General features: G+C 34.0%; 1 protein-coding gene and 1 long non-coding RNA gene across 12 annotated transcripts; both read left to right on the top strand.

The window, feature by feature from the left end:
* The first annotated feature begins 3844 nt into the window (after positions 1–3844).
* On the top strand, positions 3845–6619 carry LOC131607772 (uncharacterized). 4 transcript variants are annotated; one of them, XR_009285409.1, is made up of 7 exons: positions 3845–4038; positions 4287–4348; positions 4439–4540; positions 4639–5622; positions 5720–5863; positions 5975–6158; positions 6246–6619. It is a non-coding gene; the product is annotated as an uncharacterized LOC131607772 (long non-coding RNA). The 4 variants fall into 4 exon arrangements; XR_009285407.1 differs by having other exon boundaries at positions 5720–6158; XR_009285410.1 differs by having other exon boundaries at positions 4424–4540; positions 4746–5622; positions 5720–6158.
* A 2141-nt stretch (positions 6620–8760) lies between these two features.
* On the top strand, positions 8761–15958 carry LOC131603142 (protein LNK1). Of its 8 annotated transcripts, none has more exons than XM_058875411.1 (9): positions 8771–8921; positions 10865–10933; positions 11301–11400; positions 11483–11839; positions 11950–12307; positions 13476–14228; positions 14920–15068; positions 15435–15570; positions 15665–15958. In XM_058875411.1, the coding sequence occupies exons 4-9, from the start codon at positions 11493–11495 to the stop codon at positions 15752–15754; spliced, it is 1833 nt and encodes a 610-aa protein (XP_058731394.1). In that variant the 5' UTR covers positions 8771–8921; positions 10865–10933; positions 11301–11400; positions 11483–11492; the 3' UTR covers positions 15755–15958. The 8 variants fall into 8 exon arrangements, with proteins under 8 accessions (XP_058731392.1, XP_058731387.1, XP_058731394.1 ...); XM_058875410.1 differs by having other exon boundaries at positions 10865–11048; XM_058875409.1 differs by lacking the exon at positions 10865–10933 and having other exon boundaries at positions 8761–8921.
* Positions 15959–17771: the final 1813 nt, after the last annotated feature.

Below are 17771 nucleotides of genomic sequence, written 5' to 3'. Positions count from 1 at the left end.
TAGTATTTCAAGCACTATTGAATGTCTTAGAGTTTAGATGCATGAATAGCTCGGATAATTCTTCCTTCTCGAGTTTGCACAAGACGAATGAAAACTCAAATGTAGCAAAGAGTACTGTCTGGAATTTATTTTAGAGGATATGCGGTATTTGTTGTTGTGAATTTCTGAATCTGGAATGAGGTTTTTATAGGTCACTTTAGTATTGTTACACGAGGTAGCGACCCTTGGTGAAACAATCCCTTTTTTCAAAAGTTATAATGCTTGGCCTACTGCAACATTTACCAAGAGTTGCATGTTTTCATTCTGCAACACTTCATGAAGTATTGCTAACTTTCGAATTCAAAATTCAAATTCACTAGCATATTTTTCTTGTCATTTTGGAACACGATCATATTATTAATTATTGTTAATAATTTATAACACATGATGTGTCCCATTTATCCAATTGGAGGGTATGCGATCATCTTGAGGACTTACTGAAGGATATGCGATTTATCCCAATAACTTAATTGGATGATATGCGATGTATCAAGACAATCCTCGATAGAGGAATATGTGATTATTATGATGTTCCCATGAATATTAAATTATTCATGGGAGGATATGGAGCTTATCTTGGTGGTTCGGTAATGTGGATATGGTGTTATCCCACAATCCAGTCGTAAGACATGTTGAGTTGTCTCAATAGAGCCAGTAGAGGAATATGGATCTTATTCCCGATATTCCAATTTCTGGATATAATGTTATCCTATAATCAAGTCAAGTTCATGAGTAATGAATTGTTGACCTTAGAATGTGAGTCGAGAAGTTAACCTTGATTGGATGAGAGTTATCCTGGTCATAACGTATAACTCCCCCGAGAGTGGAGTCTCATGAGTTATAGTTGGACGGTCAATGATCTGTACGCCACATTTGATAATCGAGTATTATCTGTATAGGCCATGGCCTACGAGTTATATGGGATGGTTACGCTCCTGGTTCTATACTCAAATGTAAAGGATTATACATGGTGTATATCTTGTAAGTGGTAGTAAGATCTAGAGGTTATGCTTATGAGATAAATCGTAGGGGGTCGTGACCCAGGTGGGTTATCTAGGGGTTATATGGTTGTTGACGCCTCTTTGGATTCTACGGAAGATTAATGATTACTTTGGTAGACGAGTTTGGGTTATGTAAGCTATGTGAGTTACCTTGATGTATTATACAAGTTGTACCTTGAATCAGATAGAATGATAGTGAGTGATTCAAAGTTTTAGATCAAGAACTCACTGAGATTAGTATGTCATCCCACATTGTTATTATTATTTTTCAAATAAAGAGATGTTTGAATTAAATTTGCAGCTTTGAACTTGAAAACCCAAAGAAACATATTTACGTTATGATGAAAATTTGTCTAATAAATAATACATCAGTTTAATGTATTATTTTATTTATGTCTAACAAATTTTACATTGATATATCATGTATCAAAGTGAATTGACGCTGAACTTCGTAAGGAGAACCACGATTTGTTTTCCGCAACTACGATCGGGAGGGGCTGGAACTACTTGATGCCAGAACTAACACTCGAACTGGACTAAACCGATGTTTATAACCTAAAAAAATGAATACTCTAATAATTACTCTAGTCTAATAATTACTCTATACGTGTAGTTAGGGGTGGCAAAACGGGCCGCCCGCCCCGCCTTAAGCCCGCCAAAAAACGAGCGGGGCGGGCATGCCCGCCAAATGAAATGGGCATAAAAATCATGTCCGCCCCGCCAAGATGGCGGGTTGGTGGGCGGCGGGTTTGCCCGCCTATTTTTATTTATTTATTTTTTCATTTTTTTAATAGATTAATAGGTTTTTTTACCTTTTAATTAAAATTTTCACTTATGTTTTAAAACAATTTTTTATAAAAGCAACTTTTTAATTAATTTTATTTAAAAAATATTACATAATTTACGAATAAATATATAAAATAAATCATCAAGAATTAGAATTACTAGAATTAACTAAAAAAGAGGGAATTTTGGAGGAAAAGCGGACTTTGACAGACGCCAGACCTAAAATCTAAACCCAACCCGCTATTTTTTGACATGTGCGGGGCCGACCCGGCGGGCCACGGTCCGTTTTAATGTTGCGTATCATATCAAAAATACTTTTTAATTTAATTAGTTATATTAATTCAAATACACTTTTATATCATTAATAATTATATTAGAGATAAATTATACAATATAATTAATAATTAAATGAATAACTGCTCATCTACAATATAAGAAAGTTAACTGCTCTGGAAAAGACCATACTGCCCCTCTTCTTCCCCAAGCTGCCACATGGACACCTTAGTTGCTCTTCTTTTGAAAACCATCGATTCTGTTTGCAAGACCCAAATAAACCCTTTTCGAATTTTTAAATATAATAATCAAAATCTTTTTAGATTGCTATATTTCTTGGGTTCCACAATTATACCCTCTGCCATACTCAAAGGCTTTCTCATAGTCTTTTCAACAGGTTTTCTTACACTCTTTCTATCTACCTCAATCTTTTTCCTCTTTCTCCAAAACACGAGCCATTTGAAATCCGAACCACCTTCCATCTTCATCCATCTTCAACCTCTCCATCTTCTATCTTCAACCTCTGCATGGCTCGTCCGATGGAAAAAATTAAGGACATCAACGATTCTGAATCACGGGTGAGGTATTTCTGGTTTTTGTTCTTGATCTCTCCTCCTCTTTCACGATTTTGAAGGGTTTTGATTTTAAGGAAAATGATGAACAAATTGTTTAGGTTTTTTTATGAGTGTTGGGATGAACTAGGGTTTTGGTTGTTTTTGCTCTGCGGCTGTTTTCTTGATGATTTTTAACCTTATCCATTGTCATTTCTCATTAACAGGACTGTTTTCCAAATCCGACCCTTTTATGGGATTAGGGTTACGGGACTTTGTTTCATTTGACATATACAGTGTTGTGTTTTTGTGGGGTTTTATCTGTTGTACGGTCACTGCGACGACATATCCATCGTAAAGTTTTGATTTTTCTGATTATTTGGATCTCACCAGTTTTGATTTTTCTTCCCGTTGTTAAAAATATATAGAATCATCTAATGTGTTACTTTTGTCTGGTGTAGGGGGTTTTGGTCTGGCTTTGTGGGGATGTCATGTGCAGCAAGGTGCTTCTGGGTAAGATATATAGAATCATGTGCAGCAAGGTGCTTCCGGGTAAGGTGCTTCCCGTTGTTAAAAATATATAGAATCATCTAATCGTTTAAAGGATTTAGGAAAATTCTGGGTATGTTTGGTTTCACGTTTAGACCGAGTCTTATGTGATGAATGAGGATTCATGTTCATTTTGGTTTTTCTGTGATATGTCTCAGTTTGAATTTTGTGTATTATGCAGAGTGGAGAACGAGTTCGCGGTATAGGGACAACAAAGAGGTTGAAACTCCATCTGAATCATGTGGTAATTTATTTCCTTTCGTATAGGAAATTTAGTTTATCAAATGATAACACACAAGTTATACTGATTGACCTCAGTTCAGTTATAATAGTACTTACTGCATCTGAAATGTAAAATGTTGACTGCTATGAGTATGAATAGTGTTGAATGCTTGATATCAATGCATTGTTATATACTTTGATGCTAATTGATTGTTATATATGCATCTGAATTGTGGCATTTCAATAGTTTATTAGTGACATTTCAATTGAAAATATCGTTTGATATGTATCTTATGATATATATGTTATCAAGCATGTTGTTGGCTTTTCATCTATTGGTTTTTGTGATGTTTGCTGCTGCAGAATTTTTTATTTGAATCGGTTTGTTGATGAAATGATGAGTGATTTGATGTTGTTTTTGCATCTGGGCCATTATTGTGATTTTAATCTGTTGATTTTGGGTTACGATTTAGTGCAGAAAAAAGAATTGAAAGATCAAGAGTGAAAATTTAGTGCAGAAAAAAGAATTGAAAGATCAAGAGTTTTAGCACGAGACTGTCTGGAAAAGGAGTTCTCCCTTGCTGGTAGAACATACCAAAGGCAGGATTTTGAGGAAAGTATGGACTATTTATTTCATATATTATAATATTAAATGGACAATTTTAATAACACATTATTTTCACTCTTAATTACTAGCATTCAACATTACTATGATTCAATTTTGTTTCTGTTCATGTTTTGCGAGACCGTTGTTGTTGCTGACAGTTTTGCATGAAAATCTTATTTGTTTTTTACATTTATTCAGGGTATACTTTTCAAGTTATTGTATGGTTTTCTCTATTCCTTTACATATGTTCTTTTGTAGGTGGTTCTTGGAGGTGGTGAGCATGTATCAGCTATTACAACTACTGATTAAAGTGCTGGAAGGTATTGTACTTTACTTGTCAGTCCATAAATTATAGATGAATGTTGAGTAACATGATAGAGCTAACACCACCGTAGGGCGACTAATGTCAGTTCCATATTGGCCAAATCTGTTCCTTCTGATGATCGCACTTATGTATCAAGCACAGATTGTAGGAACATGTGGCTATACTTCCCGGGAGTACATTTCCACAGGTATTGTCACTACAAACATCCTCTAAATTCCTTCTTAAATGTATTTGAAAGCATGGTGACTGGAACCCTAAGTTAATCTTCTTATGCCAATGAAACAGGTCATTTGTATGTGAAAAGTGATGTATACGAATTTGGGGATGTTTTGTTAGAGATACTAATTGGTAAGTGGATAGGTGAGATAATATGCCTTTTATTTATGTTGCAGGAGCTGCTTTTGGGTTCTGGTACCATTGTGACTTATTTGTTAGGTTTTGGGCAAGTCGTTAGCTCCTAATTCCTCCCCTAATTACTCTTGAATCTTATTGTATTCGAACCATAATTGAGAGATATAATATGTAGCCTAGCACACAATTTCAATATGGTATTTTGTTTCTATGTAAAGCCGCTATGTATTCAAAGGAGTTTATGGTGATGTATATTCATTAAAGTTGTTTTGTCTCCATGAGATCCATGACTATCATATGATTCACTGAATTTGATTCTCAATTACCCGTGGCTTCTAAGACTTTCCAATATTTACTTTATTCTATATTTACTTTATTCTAACCAATGCAAGGAATTACTGAAGGCCTACTCTAAATGTCAAAAATAGTGCGGAAATTATTTCTTTACAAAATGAATGGCTATCACAAGCATGTCAGGTTCCAAGGCCACCTCCTACTGGTAGCAAAGGAATGTGTCTGATGTAATATATATAAAACATGGTGGTGGGACTAGCATGAAGTTGTTTGATCCATGTAATTCAATGTTATCTAGCGAGAAAAAAGTTTGGTTTGTCGCTGCATAATTTGTCTATTTCTTACCGATATGTCTTCAATATTATTGCGAAATTTGCTCGGTAATATATGCTGATTACTAATGAAAATCAGTACTAAGATGGATCTTGATAGCTATGGCGATCAGGTGTTGACAACCATTGGTAACTTCTACTGCATTGTTTCCAAACCTGTTCGGGTAACCGTCGGCGATGCTGGTGCCGAGTGGTTCTGATACTGTTATGCCTAATCAGAAGTTGAAGATTGGCGTGGTTTTGTCCGGTGGTCAAGCTCCTGGAGGACACAATGTGATTTCTGGAATTTTCGGTTAGTAAGGATAGTTTTTAATTCAATAGAATTAGTCAACATTTATGGAAATTTAAGTGGTTGGATTTCAATTTATTCATTTTCATTTTGGTTTTAGATTACCTTTAAGATAGAGCAAAAGGAAGCACATTGTATGGTTTTAAGGGTGGTTCTGCTTACATCATGAAGGGCAAATACATTGAACTCAACTCTGAATTTATTCATCCTTATTGATGTGAAAACAGGATCTGTGGTTGTGAAGGTATATGACAGAAATTTATAGTAATGACACTGAATACTGAGGTTGATGATAATGGAAGAGAGAACAAAACCAACCAAAAAGTTTCATTCTACAAACTCTTCACTTTTGCAGATGCTGTTGATGTGAGTTTGATGATCATTGGTAATATCTCTGCCATTGCTAATGGAATGTCACAACCTATCATGACTCTTATCCTTGGCAGAATTATCAATGCCTTTGGTAACACTGATCCACACCGTACTCTCATTGTTGTTTGTTTACCTCACTGTTGGGACCGGAATCGTATCGTTCCTACGTAAGACCATACTTTGATACTTGACCTTCTCTTATTATTCATATGTACTATTAATCGATGGTTTTAAATTGTCGTTGTACTCTGCAGAGGTATTGTGTTGGATGGTTTTAATCGATGGATTGTTCGAGCCATTCGACATGATTGCTGCTCAGCGTTACATTCTTGCAGTTCACAAGTATAATAACGTCGCAAGTGGTTTTCAGTTGCAGAATAGACAGTTTGGGAGGGATTTTATTGCAGGGCAACTTTTGCATGACTTTGTAGGATGAATCTCCAATCTACTAAGACATTAAAGTGTTGTATTATAATTCTTTTTCTGATATATTTGTTTAGTAGGATATAATATATGTATCATTGTCTCTAGAACATTTGTATTTACTGTAGTTGGGGGACCAGTACCATGAAACTAATTTGACCATGTCTGTGTGATAGTTGAATGCAAATATCCTGTTGCGTTTTCATCTACCTTTCAATTTTTTTTTTTGGTGACGTATTTCGTTGTCACATTTCTACTTCTGTTTAGGATCATTATTTAACTATCCATACTCCCTCTTGAATTGTAAAGTTAGGATGAATCTACAAAATTAAACTTGTGAATTGCTGTGCACTCTATTTATAAAGTTTCCCTGCGACATTTTTGGGGTCTAAACTCAATCAATAATTTGTGAGTTGTAGAGTATAACCGAATTATTTTCATGTCACATTTTGGATAAGTAAACTAACCTAGCAACAAAACCATTTACTGAACATCTTTTTCTTTCTCTCACCAACCCACCTCATGATAAGTATTACTCTGGAAGTTAGGGATTTAATCTCTAATAACCAGTTCCTTTTAAAAAGACAAAAAAAGAAAAATAATAATAAAAATCTATACATAATTATCATGAGATATTGCCAACTTCACATCACCACCAATGTTGCCAATCAGTTCCTTATAAATGTTTTTATATAGGAATTAATATATATTCCTACCTTTTATTCATATTTTTAAATATTATTTTCTTTTTTATATTTACAAGATTTTTTAAAATTTTTCTCATACTTTTTCATTCAAAATTTTTTTAGCTTTTATTTTTTTATTACATTTTTTACTTCTATTATTCACATATTTTATAACAAAATTATATTTTGTATTAAAAATGTTATTGATCTAAATGTTTTTATGGGAACCAGATTTTTTTTTTACATTCAATTTTTTTTACAGGTACCAGACATTTTTTTATATATTCAATTATTATTTTTTTTACGAGTACTAGATATTTTTCTATTAAAAAATATACATCTAAAACAAATGCGCGTCCCGTACCAGAACCCGTACAAACGCATAAGATTACATAATATGCGCCACATAGGATTACATAATATTCACATAGAATATTCTGTATCTGTTAAGTACAAACTGAATCTTTCTTCCAGTTCTGCAGGCGCCATGTCATGAGTTGATGTCATGACATTCCATCATAATTTTTTTAGCTTTTATTTTTTATTATATTTTTTATCTTTTTAATTATTCACATATTTTATATTAAATTTTTTATTGATCTAAATGTTTTTACGGGTACCAGACATTTTTCTATACATTTAATTAATTTTTTTTACGGGTACCCGACATTTTTTTATACATTCATTTATTATTTTTTCACGGGTACTTGACACTTTTCTTTACATTCAATTATTATTTTTTCACGGGTACCAGACATTTTTCTATACATTCAGTTATTATTTTTTCACGGGTACCAGATATTTTTCTATACATTCAATTATTATTTTTTAACGGCTACCCGACATTTTTCTATACATTCAGTTATTATTTTTTCACGGGTACCGAATATTTTTCTATACATTCAATTATTACTTTTTAACGGGTACCAGACATTTTTCTAAACATTCAATTATTATTTTTTTTCACTGGTACCAGACATTTTTCTATACATTCAATTATTATTTTTTCACGGGTAGAGACATTTTTCTAAACATTCAATTATTATTTTTTACTGGTACCAAAAAGTTTTATATGCATTCAATTATTATTTTTTTCACAACATTTTTTTATAAATTCAATTATTATTTTTTTACGGGAACCAGACATTTTTCAATACATTCAATTATTATTTTTTCACTGGTATCATACGTTTTTCTATACATTCAATTATTACTTTTCACAGGTACCAGACATTTTTCTATTAAAAAATATATATCTGAAACAAATGCGCGTCCCATACCAGAACCCGTGCGGACGCACGGGTTTGTTACTAGTTTAGATAAATGTGAAATATAAATTGTTATGGAGAGAGTGCTGTTTTACTAATCAATGACACTCTACAATTTATTATAATTTAATTAAAAATAATTTTTAGCTAATTTCTTTCCTAAAGATTTAGGATTTAAAAACAAAAATGCATAGGAGGTAGGGTGCGGCGCAGTGGTCCCTTCAAACGTGTCAAAATCACCATCATAAAGGGCTACGTGGACGAATGAAAACGCCGCAACTGATCGGATCTGAGTGCTTACTCCCATCCACGAACCACGATTTCTCGTATCCACGCGTCGCTTCCACCTTCATACCTTTCAAAACAACTTTCTTAATTAATTCAATTAATTAATCAATCAATCAAATTAATAAACAAAAATAAAATTTTGCTTCGATGGAATAAGAATCATCTAGAAACTCATCAAAACGATGCAGAAGAACCAGCCTCAACACAAAATCAACCCTCTCTCTAATCTCACTGTAAAATTAGATTAACCTACTTCTAATTTCAGGTTCGTTCCTTGCTCTTTTCTTTCTTATTAAATTATGCAACTGATTGAGACTGAGAGCTACTAAATGACGATTTGAACGTAGTTTTGCGTTCTAGATCTTCAACTTACTGTGTTTGTATCTAAGAAATTTCTATGCTAGTTTTTATTTTTAAGGTTATAGTTCATGCTTCAATTTTAAATTAGACAGTGGCTAATTTTTTCTTATTTTTATGATAATCCTTTTTATTTATTTATTTATTTATTTATTATTGACAGTTGACGTGGTGATTTTGTTTTATTTTGATGGTTTATAGCAAATTATAGGGTGGAAGTAAGTTATGTTTCTTCTGTAAATTAGAATTTCCTTAGTTAAATAACTGTTTTATTCAACTCATTTGTAATAATTGGTGGTGTAAATTATGTAAAAATTCCATTTCAATTTTAGTAATTATTAGAATAGAACTTATTAACACTGAAAATAATTTTTATGTTTGTTGGGATGGTGAAAGAAAAATAATTTGAGCTCTATTTTGTGACTTTCGAGCCAAGTTCCAAAAAAATATGGGTATGTGTGGGTATTGTATTTCTTGAACAAAAGGTGGTAGGAAAGGAGTGTCTTGGTGGAGGTTCAGGAAACACTTCCTCTTGGTGGAAAGGAGTGTCTCTCCTCGGCTCAAAAGAAGAAGATTCTTCTAATTGATTTGCCGATGGTATCTCTAAGAAAATGGGATCAGGTTTGATACCTCGACTCTTGGATTTGGGACAGTCCTCTTAAAATTAGGTTCTATTTAGACTCTTGGATTGGGGACAGTCCTCTATAGGTTGTTTTCGATGGGTAAGATGGGTCAATGGGAAGATGGGGTTCAACGAGAGAGCATTTTATATTTGGGACACACTTTGTGAGAGACACACCACATACTCACCCAAAACCTTAAGGTTATAGGTGTGTGGGTTCTCTCACTTATAAAGTGTTCATTCTTCCCTTTTCTAATCAATGTGAGACTTCTTCCTCACACTTGATTCTCAACAATTAGGTCTCCTTCTAAAGTGGTTGATTTTTCTTTGCACTTGATAGGTTTCCATGTAGGCTAAATCTTTTTAAGAGAAAAGTGATTGTTGATCCCGATGATATCTGCTGTCCTTTCTGCAGTGATTTGGTAGAGTAGGTCTCCCACCTGTTCGTCACTTGTGATTTAGTCAGTATTGTGTGGTATAGGATCTTTAAGTGGTTGAGGTAGTTCTTCCTAGGGATCACAGTCTCCTTTTTCAGAGTTTTCTCTCTTTAGGCAAGAGGTCGAAGACTAGGGGATTTTTGCTATGATTTTACCTGATGTGATTTGGACCGTTTGGAGGAATTGAAATGACATTATCTTTTCTGGTTATTCGACAAACGTGAAAGAAGTGGAGGAAAAAATATTTTTCTAGTTTGGAAATGGATTTTGGGTAGATCATCGAGGAACTCATGTATTTTTTTTGGTATGACTTCAGAACCCTATCCTCTGAGTCAACCAATAGCGGATCGAGATTTTTTGGCCTGCTCTGGGAGTGCCTGTGGTTTGAGTTCTTTTCTTGGTGGTTGCTGATCTGTTGATGGTGGTGTTGTTGACTTGAACTTGGTTTCTTTTTTGGAGTGGGGCTCGTACAATGTGTTTTATTACTGTTTCCCTTCTTCTCTTCTTCTGCCGGTGGTCGGTTTTTTGTTCGCTGCTTCGTTATCCGTTTCTATTTTTTTTTATCTAGTGTTTTCATTTGGTACGTCTTGTACTATATGATTACATTTGTACTTTGATGGGCTATTTTCCCCTCTTTATTTAATATAATATTTTACCTTTCAAAAATAAATAAATAGTGTGGGCATTCCTTTCCTATTGAACTTTATATTTTAGTAATCTTTGGCAGTTGTGAATCAACCAACATTTGCTTTTTGTTTCATTGATCATTTCTATTTTAAATTTCCAATGCAGTGGGTGTGAATTTGATAGTTATCTATCTCATTCTTCCATGAAATTTAAATGAGTTTCAACATAAGGTAGGTAGGCTATGCATTCTCCATCCTTCAAGTTCAAAAGGCTCTTATGCAAGGGTGTTTCCGTAAAATTTTCACTAGTTTGCCACTCCACAAATTAAGAAGTTGAATTATGCTGTTTGGTATGATATCAAAATCATTTCTTGTGAGCTTTAGAAATATATTACTCGAATATTTTTCATTGAAGGATAAATGTTTTTATCCCATCATGTATTTTAGTCGCTTTTCTCTCTCTAAAATATATTGAAATTTGGGAAACAATGAAAACTTGCATTTCTCTCTTTAATGGTTTTGATGATATGTGTGCATGGATTTATTATGTTCTTGATGCTAAGTTATTGCAAGTAATTTTCTAAACTTTTTTGGTGTTACAGCTTCAAGGTAATGTGTTGGATGAATTTGTTGAAACGGATGATAAGATAGTGCTCCACGCTGATGACAAACTTAAGGACCAGTTTGCAATACAGTCTGATAGTAAGAAATTACTTCATGAATTATATATTGTATCAAAAGTAACATTAAACTGCCGATTACCTGAGGAGCTATTGTACTCAAGGTAAAGAGCAATGCTCCCAAATCAGAACCAGAAAGAAAGAATGGTGGAAAAGGGTTCATGGTCTTGTAAACCTGAAGATCTGTTTTCTCCGTGTAATTGTGACTCAAGCAAAGAACAGAAAAGGCCAGCATCACCAAGTATGTCTGATCGTTGTTTCAAGGGCAGCAATATAGAGTCTAGCAATTGTGAGCTTTGTGCAAATGGTAGTATCTTAGGAAACAAGAGTTTGTTGGAGGATGATAGTGTGTCTCAATATTCAATTAATCATATATCTCAACCTGACAATGAGCTTAGCTTTCTTGATACTGATAGATGGCTTGACATAGACAACTTTGAAGATGTTGATAGGATGATGTTGTAAGATCTCTCTCTCGACAGAAGTTTTTTCACCACTTGATTTGTATGAGTTACTAGTCAATTCATAATGATTACCCTAAATACCTGAATATTAGTTTTTAAAATTGCAGAAATTATGACTCAACTTTTGGAATGGGGAGCCTAGATAATGAAGATGAATTCTGCTGGCTCTCATCATCACATGGAACTGAAGAAACTGTTGGCGATGCCCTGAAATCTGACTTCAAGTTTTCACCTGCTGATGCAAGTCCACTGAAAAGTATATCAGAATCAGATTATAATATGGATCTGAAGGACAATGTTGAAGGTCTGCCAATTCTTGATTGTGACAAAAAATCATCTCCTTTTGATAAAAAACTGAGGTGTGAAATGGAGGTTGATCTTGACGTGGTTCCTACTTCACTATCAACATTTGGGGAATCAGACATGAAATCGGGTATTACGGATGACTTGATGCCTGAACAAAAGGTTGGCTATCCCATATTTTATTTAGAAGATTCAAATTTTAATTTGGATTCTGCATTTGTCACTTTTAAAATACGTAGTTGCCGTTTGTGTGGGATTCTTTTAAAATGAACCTCATAAACATATTGCATAATAAATTTAAGTTCAGTTTTTAACTTGTTAAAATTTTTGATGCCTTTGAATTTATAGATTCAATTCTGGCAGTACATGTACGCTATGATGAAGGCATTAGACCTAATCAATGTTGTCAAATAGTAGCAATGGTGACACCATAGTATAGCAGAATTCAATCAAACCACTATTGCTCTATGATATGCACCCACCAAATGAACCTCATATAAATGTTGCATAATAAGTTTAAGATCTATCTTTAAACTTGTTAAAATTGTTGAAGCCTTTGAATTTATAGATTTATTTCTGGCATTACACGTATGGCATTAGACCTAATCAATGTTGCCATAGCATAGCAGAATTTGAACAAACCAATGTTGCATTAGACCTAATCAATATTGACATTTCAATGATATAACTGACGATGCCAGAATTTATGCATTGTAGTAGAATTATTACTTTTGATGTTATAGAGGCTTAGATGGAGGAGGTCTATATGAGGAGGAAAAGAAAGATAAAAGTGATGTTATGTGAAGAGAAGACAATAGTCATCATTTATACTTTTATAGGACTTCTAATCATAATTAAATAAGGAAGCAGATCATTATAAAGGAAATATGTAACTTAGTCTTAAGTCATTTTAAATTAGTCTGAAATATAGTTTATATGTTCTAACACAATAGTATAAATGGATACTCCATTGGATTAAAAAAAAGTTTAATTATGGAGACAATATGTGATGTATTCATTTTTATCCTAATTAGAGTTGCTGCATAATATAGTTCATCAATGGGATCAAGTGATAACTATTTTTTGACAGCAATCAAGTGATTACATCTTTTATTTTATGTAAATTATGTTTTAAAGTAGAATATTGGGCTTGACCTTTATTCAATTTCAGCTGTTATATTTTTGGTGTTTTGTACCACTCATTGGGTTTGTGTTTTATTTTATGGTAAAAGTGATCTAACTGTCCAGTCTATTTAATTCAGGGGTATTTATAAACAGAAAGAAATTGTCTCTTGAATTTCATATTATGAACAGCCTCGTTGTTTGGCAGATACAAGGGCAACTGTTAAAGCAATCAGCGGGAAAGAGAAAAAATAGCTTTCTAAAAGATGGTCATTCTGATCATTCCCGCGAGGAGCAGCGTGCAAATCTGAAGCAACCCAATGGAGCCTCTTCTAGTGGGGTCACTTCCCAGAATAGGGATTCTGATCATCCTTATACCCACGAGGAGCAACATGCAAATCTGAAGCAACCCTATGGAGCCTCGTCTAGTGGGGTCACTTCCCAGAGTAGCATTCACAAACAAAGACCAAACATGGAATCTGATTCTTTGGGTTGTGTACAGATGCAAACTCCCGCAATGCACCCAGATTGCAGCCAGACTTCAAATTATACCCCCCTCCCTGCCTCGTCTGGATCAAGGTCTGAACACGATGAATATCCATCATATGCATCAAACATGGAGAGTTCTCATGGTAATCCTTTGGAGGCTACTGCCTTGAAAACAAATTATATAGAAGAAAATCAATATCTTTACAATGATGCAAAAGTTACGAGTAGGGGTTTCAAAAGTGAAAAAATGCAAAATTCTATGCGATTCAAAAGTCCAGGTTCAGCTCATCAGGTAGGACGTCAGTTTGAAAATGTGAAAGAAGGCCATAGTGAAGTTGGGGGAGTTAGCAAAGGATTTTCACCAGAAACAGAGTCATCAAATGTGCAGGAAAGTTCATCTATGAGCTCTGCATTGGATGGAATTTCACATGAAGCAGCTAGCTTTTGCCAGTTGCAACAGGTCCTGGATCAGGTATTGGAATCTTTTGCGATGTTATTCTTCGATCCTGTGTTCTGATTTCAGTTTCTTCACAATGATTAACATTCTTTTCGAGATTGTGTTAACATTTATTCTGTCACTATGCTTGCCATATGAATGTGTTGTAAATATGGTGCTCCTAAAACACAGCACATTAGGCATCTACCAAATCTGGTTTAAGGAGGTTTTATTATGAATGGTTTAGAATTCAGAGTAAGGCCCAGTTTTTGGGGGAAAAGTTATTCTGTGCTGGATTTAACTACTCTAAAGTGAGGATTATTCTTTTAAACTATTATTTAGAAAATCACTTTAATCGGTAATTACTATAAGTCTATAACTATAACTACTTTTTATTGTTAAATTCTATCTACTTTCTTCAAATAAACTACTATAACTATACTTTTTCTACAGTGCACCCCTTGTTTTAGAAAATCCAATTTCCATGTTATAGTTATTATCTACCAATATTGTCAAATTTCTGCCAGGGTGTTATAGCTTGGCGGATTTTACCAGCTGCCATACACCGACACTTACTGTATCCCTATATTCGTAGTGTTCATCCCATAGGCCACAACACCTGTTTATATGGATGGCCACCATAATCTGAAGCCTGAAATTTTTTTTCACTCAGTTGGTTATAAATTCATAATGTACTTTTGTAAACATGTAGTTTCCTTGATTGCAGTTGGATGTTAAAGTCAAACTATGCATAAGGGACAGCCTGTACCGCTTAGCCAGAAGTGCTGACCAAAGACATATTGATGCTACTGCAAGTGCTTTAATGGGCAATGATGTTGAAGCATCAAAAGGAGTAATGACACAGGATTCTAACAGGTATGGCTTATTTCATTCATCTGTCTTTTATATTTCTCGTAGTTAGTAATCAACAACCATAGACATATCTGTTGGAATTATAAATAAATACATTGGAATATGTATAATTATTCATGCACCTAGGAGAACAATAGCTAATTATGTGAATAAGAAATCACATTCATTTACCTAGGAACCAAAAATCTAACATTGAAATGCTGATGCAACATAATATTGAGCAGTAGTTTCATGTTCTGCTTTTGTAGAAGTTCATTTTGACAGAGTGAAAAGATAAATATTGATGATTTGGAAATGAAGCATTTTGAGATCAAAAGATAATTACCACGATTCATCGAAGAGTGTAATGACACCTATTTGTATATACAGGTGTCCGGGGTTGGTGAACATGGAAACTACTACAAATCCCATTGATCGGTCTATAGCTCACTTGCTGTTCCATAGGCCCTCAGATTCATCAATGTTGCCTCTTAGTGATAATGTACCTTTAAAATCCAGTTCCATGGTATGCATTTCTGAATTATGAAATTGCATGAGTGTTTCAATGAACTAGATAGTTTATTTTTCTGATACTAGTCTCATTTTTTTGGTTTAACTAGATACACGGATCGGCGACCAATCCACCAATATTTACTGAGAAACAGGTTTGTCAGGAAGAATCTGATGCCGGAGTAGAAAATAAATCTTGAAGGGTATCACATACTGATCAACTGAATTTATTATATTGATGCTAGTCTGATGTACACTGTCTTCTTTTCAATTAAGTCATCATATTGTATATATAGTTATTTGAGGCTTACTCAGATCCTTTAGTGATTCAGTTTTTGCATTGATAACCATTACACTAATGTAAATTGGGCTGATAATTTATATAAGGTAGTGTATATGATGTAGACACCTTTTTTGGGGGGTGATAACTATGGAGCAGGCAGCCCTCAACTCTAGAGGCTGAGACTGCCATTAGAGGCACAACAAGGAAATTTGGAACTGATTCGATAAATTATATATAGTTCAATTATCTACAACTTAGTTGGCTCAAATGTGCTGCCTAATCAGAGTTCCCCTTTCTCCAACTAGACGCTGAAGTGTTTTAAGGGTTAATTTCAAATTGAGATTTTGTCAATTTCATATTTCTAGTATCATTCAATTAATTTTAAGGATAAGAATGAAATTGCAAACAAATTTGAAGCATTAAAGACATGTATGCATACATATGATACTCTTATGAACAAGAGTGCGAGATAGTAGAGATTTCTTCCAACTTAATTAGAGATTCCGGGTACGAACTTAACTATGGGTATGTAGCTGTATTAAATTTTTTGATATAGAGTTTTGTCACCTATTATTGTTTTTCCCGATTCAAGGGTTAGTCTTTGTAATTGCGTGCAGAGGATATTCGATTTATAGGAGAAATGTGCTCTATGTTAGGGAAAAAAATCGCACAAGAATCCTCTTCTCTTAAATGTGTGTGAGATACAAAAGACATATTTGCAATGATATTTTTACAATGATTCAAATGGTTTCGAAGTTGCTAAGGCACCATGATGTCCTTTGAAAAAGTCTGAACTGCTAAACAAATCACACTTAATCCATAGCTTACACAATGCTTTATTCCTACTAATATTTATAGCTCTAAAGACTGTACAACATGTAAAGAAGTGATACTAAGAGTTGTATTTGCAAATGCAAGCATAAAGTTGCCTTCGATATCTTTAAAGATGCCCCACAGCCATTAAATTGTTGAGTAAGGGTACCATCACAATTACACTTCAATTCTAAATTGGAGGCTTCCAAAGAACCTCTTTCACCATGGGAGCACGGATGAATGTTCATTTGAAGGTTTTGAGAAGATTAAAGTTCGTTATCAAAGAAGATGATAGGAGCAAAGTTTTATTACCAACCATTATGATTTGAACAACGATATTAGAAATTTTTGAATGAAGATGAGGAACTTTGTTTTGATGTCTAGTCAAATTTCTAATACTTCAAATTGAAGAGACGGTGAAAATAATAGTTGTCTTAAGATCAAGGAACCTTGAGAGGACCGACTTTTGTTGTAAAAAATCCAGATATCATCGATAGAAGATATCAAAAGAGAAGACTTGAGAGATTTGCCAAGCTAATGCCAAAGCTTGAAAGCAAAAGAACATTGAAAGAAAGTGTGAATGTAAGTTTTAGCAGAACACTTCAGGAGACATTTTGCCATGCATTAGGCGCCAAACCATGAATAATTTTGACGGAGGAAGATCCAAATTCTAAATGAAATTGGCCTAGTCAAGCATGATAAAATGGGAAGACTTAGATGTTATAAGCATATTTGAAAGTAAGACTGCCAGATGAAAGAGCTAGATCAAACATATCCATGGAGTCAGCAACACTAGTCTTAGGAAGCAGAATAATAATATTGGCATTGAAGTTGGGGAGTATCCATCCAGAGTTGAAAACCTCCCATATGCATTGGAGACATCACTTTGGATTATATTCTAATATGTTTGGAAAAAATACTCCACTAAAACCATCAGGGCCCAAGACACTTTCCTTTCTAAGACTAAAAATTCCAGCAGTGGTCTCTTATATGGAGGGAATAGTTGTGAGTAGAGCATTCATGAAGTCATCAACCAAAGGAGGAATAATATCAATCAAGTTTGAATCATGAACTTCACCTGCAAAACAAAAAATGTTAGTGAGTAATTGACTGCATGTGCA

Source organism: Vicia villosa, linkage group LG5 (assembly GCF_029867415.1).
Source record: "Vicia villosa cultivar HV-30 ecotype Madison, WI linkage group LG5, Vvil1.0, whole genome shotgun sequence".
Lineage (NCBI taxonomy): Eukaryota > Viridiplantae > Streptophyta > Magnoliopsida > Fabales > Fabaceae > Vicia > Vicia villosa.
Note: the sequence above shows the minus strand (reverse complement) of the source record. Positions and strands in the feature narration are given on the sequence as shown.

Bases quoted from the DNA above. Each gene is read 5' to 3' on its own strand.
- LOC131603142 (XM_058875409.1), top strand. From the start codon at position 11,493: ATGCTCCCAAATCAGAACCAGAAAGAAAGAATGGTGGAAAAGGGTTCA. The intron at 14,229-14,919 runs GTATTGGAATCT...CCTTGATTGCAG, and splicing joins TGCAACAGGTCCTGGATCAG to TTGGATGTTAAAGTCAAACT. The intron at 15,069-15,434 runs GTATGGCTTATT...TTGTATATACAG, and splicing joins ATGACACAGGATTCTAACAG to GTGTCCGGGGTTGGTGAACA.